The sequence below is a fragment of the Pollachius pollachius genome (assembly GCF_949987615.1).
Source record: "Pollachius pollachius genome assembly, chromosome: 2".
Lineage (NCBI taxonomy): Eukaryota > Metazoa > Chordata > Actinopteri > Gadiformes > Gadidae > Pollachius > Pollachius pollachius.
This window is the reverse complement of record NC_136935.1, coordinates 23,080,945-23,086,832: the sequence shown is the minus strand read 5'-3', so window position 1 is coordinate 23,086,832 and position 5,888 is coordinate 23,080,945. Positions and strand designations below refer to the sequence as shown.

General features: G+C 47.0%; 1 protein-coding gene across 2 annotated transcripts; it reads right to left on the bottom strand.

Annotated features, from left to right (window-relative positions):
• Positions 1 to 656: 656 nt before the first annotated feature.
• On the bottom strand, positions 657 to 5,888 carry napba (N-ethylmaleimide-sensitive factor attachment protein, beta a; the record flags this gene model as incomplete). Of its 2 annotated transcripts, XM_079758494.1 has the most annotated exons (10): positions 657 to 809; positions 966 to 1,034; positions 2,423 to 2,527; positions 2,663 to 2,747; positions 2,937 to 2,992; positions 3,254 to 3,331; positions 3,429 to 3,475; positions 4,419 to 4,535; positions 5,095 to 5,174; positions 5,791 to 5,888. In XM_079758494.1, 10 exons carry the CDS (start codon positions 5,886 to 5,888, stop codon positions 657 to 659), a joined length of 888 nt encoding a protein of 295 aa, XP_079614620.1. The 2 variants fall into 2 exon arrangements, with proteins under 2 accessions (XP_079614620.1, XP_079614621.1); XM_079758495.1 differs by lacking the exons at positions 3,429 to 3,475; positions 5,095 to 5,174; positions 5,791 to 5,888 and having other exon boundaries at positions 4,419 to 4,526.

Below are 5,888 nucleotides of genomic sequence, written 5' to 3'. Positions count from 1 at the left end.
CACACACCCTCCCCCACACACACACTCACACAAACACACACACACAGACACATACACACCAATACCCACACACACATACAACACAAACGCACACACACAAACACACACACGCGCGCACACACCACACAATTTTGCTATTTTGAACATTATCATGTCCAGTGCTAACAAACCAATACTGTTGGGTCTGGGAAAGGAAAAGGGTTATTTCTGAGGACATCTAAAGGTTAACAGAGGGTTAAGGGCCAGGTCATTAGGGGTTACATGCAGATAAATATATACAACTGAAAACTCCCCCTTAATCCCTCCCTCCTTCCCTCCCTCCCTCCCGCCCTCCCTCTCTCAGTTCCACCCTCCCTCCCTCTCTCCCTCTCTCCCTTCCTTCCTTCATTCACCATTTCCACAAATCCTCCTCTCTACCCTTTTCTATTTTCTTCTGCTTGCTTCTGTATGTGTATTATTTTTGTATTTTAAACCCTCTCCGTTCCTGTCCTCCCTCCTTCCTCCTCACTTCCCTGTATCTATCCCATTATAAATCCTCTTCTTCCTTCTTCCCTCCCTGTATCTATCCTGTTATAAATCCTCTTCTTCCTCCTCCCTTCCCTTATCTATCCCATTATAAATCCTCTCCTCCCCCATCCCTTTCTTGGACCTCTGCTTTACTTCAGGTCCCCGGCGTCTCCCTGAATGGTCTTCTTGATCCTCAGCAGCATGGTGGTCAGCCACTGGTCGAGACGTGACACAGAGTCGAAGTCCTTCACGGCCTCGGTGAACGCCTCGCTGTTCTGCTCCTCGTGGGCGTCAAGCAGTTTCTATGGCAACACAAAAACAACCACTTGATTTGCTCCATTTGCGTACTGCTACTACTAGTGTTATCAACTGAAATCGATCTCAAATAGAATATTCTCATGAATAAATGAGCCACGGATGAAGTACATTTGGAATAAGTATTGTGATGCAGCCTTTACCTTGAGCAGTTTGAGTTCTCTGGAATCTGAGAAGGCTGGGAACATTTCTTCATACTTCTCAATGGCCAGCTGGACACAGAACCCACAGTTAGAAGTAAACGAACACAGAGAAGAAAAACTGAATAGTAAGTAAGTTAGTTAGTCGGTAATTAGGTAAGTAAGTAAGTAGGTAGTTAAGTAATTAAGTAAGTAGGTAAGTAAATAGGTTATTAAGTAATATTTTAAGCAAGTGTGTTAGTGAGTAATTAAGTAACTAGGTCTAAGTGAGTAAGTAAGCAAGTATGTAAGTCAGTAAGTAAGTTAGAATACAGTATAAGTACAAAGCAGAGTTATTATGAATAGTAAATAACATTAATAATGCACTATTCTATATTCATATATTTATATAATAATAACACTGGCCAGCGAATATGTAATATGTAACCTGGGATACAGAGAGTTGGGTTTCTGAACCCACAGGTCTCTGTTTGCCCAATAAGCTCACTATATGGCAGGGCAGTGACATGGCCTTCCCAACAGGCTCACTATGTGGCAGGGCAGTGACATGGCGTTCCCAACAGGCTCACTATGTGGTGGGGCAGTGACATGGCGTTCCCAACAGGCTCAGTATGTGGCAGTGACATGGCGTTCCCAACAGGCTCACTATGCGGCAGGGCAGTGACATGGCGTTCCCAACAGGCTCAATATGCGGCGGGGCAGTGACATGGCGTTCCCAAAAGGCTTGATATGTGGCGGGGCAGTGATATGGCGTTCCGAACAGGATCACTATGTGGCGGGGCAGTGACATGGCATCCCAACAGGCGCACTATGTGGCGGGGCAGTGACATGGCGTTCCCAACAGGGTCACTATGTGGCTGGGCAGAGACATGGCGTACAGAGGCTCACTATGTGGCAGGGCAGCGACATAGCGTTCCCAACAGGCTCACTATGTGGCAGTGACATGGCATATAGAGGATCACTATGTGGCGGGGCAGTGACATGGTGTTCCCAACAGGCTCACTAAGTGGCAGTGACATCGCATTCCCAACAGGCTCACTATGTGGCAGTGACATCGCGTTCCCAACAGGCTCACTCGGTGGCGAGGCTGTGACATGGTGTTCACAACAGGCTCACTATGTGGCAGTGACATCGCGTTCCGCACAGGCTTACTCGGTGGCGAGGCTGTGACATGGAGTTCCCAACAGGCTTACTTTGTGGTGGAGCAGGGACATGGAGTTGCCAACAGATTCACTATGTGGCGGGGCAGAGACATGACGTACAGAGGCTCACTATATGGCGGGGCAGTGACATGCCGTTCCCAACAGGCTCACTATGTGGCAATATGGCGTACAGAGGCTCACTTTGTGGTGGGGCAGTGACATGGCGTTCCCAACAGGCTCACTATGTGGCAGTGACCTGGCGTACAGAGGATCATTATGTGGCGGGGCAGTGACATGGCGTACAGAGGGTAAGTCTACCTTTGCGTTGAGTTCGTCCACGATGAAGTGGCAGAGGGAGGCTTTGAAAAAGTACTCCTTGGCATTGTATTTCAAGAGTGGGTTATCCATGGTGCTGGTGGCAACCTGCAAAAACACGCACACACGCACAAGCACACACATACATACACCCAGTTTAGCCCGGTTTTATAGATGGACAAGCAATTGTAGTTAAAAAAGACACGTTACACACACACACACACACACGCTGTTGGCTGTTACCTGTTCGTAGATCTCGATGGCCTTCGCGTACTGCTCCATCTGAGCGCTGTAGTGTCCCACCTTCAAGAGACATTTGTTGGCCGAGCTGAAGCAAACACACACACACAAACACACACACACACATGCACACACAACAACACACAGAAATGCACACATTATCATTATCATCACAGGGGTATAATATGCTTTGACATTCAAAAGAATGAAGTTCTGGTGTTAAGGTGAATTATTTGAAGAGGTTAACAGCTACATTAAATCAATATGGAACACCCACCTGTTAGACTCCTCCCCCTTATAGTAGTCTGCTGCCTGTTCATAGTGAGCGATGGCCTGAATACCCACAAAAACAAACACACACACATTCATGAAAAGGCCTTTTCTGATTGGCTTTAATTGGAGCCAGGTCATTTTTCTTCACAAAATCTCAAGTGAAGTCCCATGCAAATTGATGGAATGTGCCTTCAACAGAGATTTGGTCGAATCAATCACATGTGACCAATCAAAGCTTGTTCCATCAGTGATGCTGCTCTCCAGGGTTTCACTGAAACTGAAATGTCTGTAACACATTCAGGACACCAAACCTCCCCTTACCTTCTCAATGTCTACCAGCTCAGACTCGTACACTTCTGCGATGGTGATGTGGTGTTTGGCTGCGATCGTAAAACGACCCTAGAACACATACAAAAACCCAAAACATATAATAACCCTCGATAATAAGTAACTAAACAGGGTTAGGGTTAGATATTGGGTTTTAGTTAGAACTAACCATGTCAGTGTAGATATCAATTGCTTGATTCAAACAGTTGATGGCCTCTAGGGAAAGAGAGACAGACAGATTGACAGACAGAAAGAATCACAGATAGAGTGAGACATTGACAGGAGGGGAGAAGGGAAAACGATTTACAGGAAGCAGGCACAGAGGAGCAGGAACAGGTATGTTTAGATCCTTCCAGTGTGTGTGTGTGTGTTTCATCGTCCTGTGTGTGTGTCTCAACCCTGTGTGTGTGTGTGTGTGTGTGTGTGTTTCATCCTTCTGTGTGTGTGTGTGTGTGTGCGTGTGTGCGTGTCTCAACCTCCTGTCTGTGTGTGTCTCACCCTCCTGTGTGTGTGTGTGTCTCACCCTGTGTGTGTGTGTGTCTCACACTCATGTGTGTGTGCGTGTGTGTGTGCGTGCGTGTGTGTCTCAACATCCTGTGTGTGTGTCTCATCCTCCTGTGTGTGTGTGTGTTTGTCTCAACCCCGTGTGTGTGTGTCTCAACCTCCTGTCTGTGTGTGTCTCACCCTCCTGTGTGTGTGTGTGTGTGTGTGTCATCCTGTGTGTGTGTGTTTGTGTCTCTCACACCCGTGTGTGTGTGTCTCAACATCTTGTGTGTGTGTCTCACCCTCCTGTGTGTGTGTCACCCTCCTGTGTATGTGTGTGTGTGTGTGTTTGTGTGTGTGTGTGTGTCTATGTGTCTCACCCTCCTGTGTGTGTGTCTCACCCTCCTGTGTGTGTCTCACCTTCTTATGTGTGTGTCTCACCCTCCTGTGTGTGTGTCTCACCCTCCTGTTTGTGTGTCTCACCCTCCTGTTTGTGTGTCTCACCCTCCTGTGTGTGTGTGTGTGTGTGTGTGTATGTGTGTGTCTCACCCTCCTGTGTGTGTGTCTCACCCTCCTGTGTATGTGTGTGTGTGTGTGTGTTTCTCAGCCTCCTGTGTGTTTCTCAACCTCCTGTGTGTGTGTGTGTCTCACCCTCCTGTGCGTGTTTGTGTCTCACCCTGTGGGTCCGCCTTCTTGTAGGCGTTTCCTGCATCCACAAAGCTGGTGGCTGAGTCCAGTTTGTTCTGGAGCTGCATGTGGAGTCGAGCGGCCTGGCAGAACGCATTGCCTGCAGCTACACACACACACACACACACACACACACACACACACACACACACAAGGGAAGCATAATCATTCAAGAAATTTCTTCGAAAAATAAAACAAGGTCAATATACAACATATTAAAAAATGACGCAGTGTGTAATGCATTCTCTCTATCAGCATTCTATCAGCAACGACAATCATTGAACTTATTGCAGGGCCACACCTTAATTTCAAGAAGGCCATGAAATAGGATCAGGATTCATTATGTATTGTTGGATTACATAATAAATGAATCCTCATCATAAAGTAAAAGCATACAACTTAGGTGACAGAAAGAGAGGGGAGGAGAGTTAGCTATTGTAAAAGTTGTGTTTGCAGTTTTGTCTTAGAGAAAGAAAGGAGAGATGAGTCCTGGATCGGTTCCAGAGAGAGGGGGCGGCGAATGGGAAGGCCCTGCCTCCCGACACGCCGAGAGATCGCTGTGCATAGATACATGTTGTCCTGCATAAGAGTAGCCCATGCTAGTGTGTGTGTGTGTGTGTGTGTGTGTGTGTGTGCATGCATGCGTGTTCGTGTGTTTGTCTTACCACTCCAGTTCTTTACCATCTTGAACATGTTGGCAGCTCTAGCATACATCTCACAGGCATCCTCCACCTTATGATTCCCCCTAACACAAGAACATACAAACACAGACACACATGTGAATCGGATATTCATTGGATTGAATATTCTTTGGATTTTTGTACAATGACAACTAAATAGAGTTTTAGAGAATTGATGATTGTATCATTTCTTGATGCTAATTATAATATAGGACGTTTTTCCATAGGCCTATCTTCCTAAAGTCCTCCTTCAGATATTTGAAGCTGATTAATATTAGGTTATATGCTATCCACCCGTTTCTGCACCGCACGGTGTCAACGTGTTGTCAGTATCTAGTCGGTATCTATGCAGCAGGCTTCTGACTGCGCAACACCCCCCCCCCCCCCCCCCCCCCCCCCGCCCCCCGCGACATGTGACCGCTGTTCCCGCTGTGATGGACTATGTTATATTATATTTATATTATAACAGTGACATGTGAAATGAACAATAACAAGCAATCCGTCTTTGAAGGGAATGCGGACCTGCCTGATTGAAACCTAACCCAACACACACAACAGAGAGCGAGAGAGAGAGCGAGAGAGAGAGAGAGCGAAAAAGAGAGAGAGTGAGAGAGAGAGAGAGAGACAAACACAGACACACGTGTGTGTGAGAGAGAGAGAGAGAGAGAGAGAGCATCCTACCCGAACATCCCTCCTAGGAATGATCCGGACGACTTAACCTTCTTGTCCGCCTCGGCCATCAGCTGGACGGCTTCCTTTTCTTTCCCGGAGTTATCCAT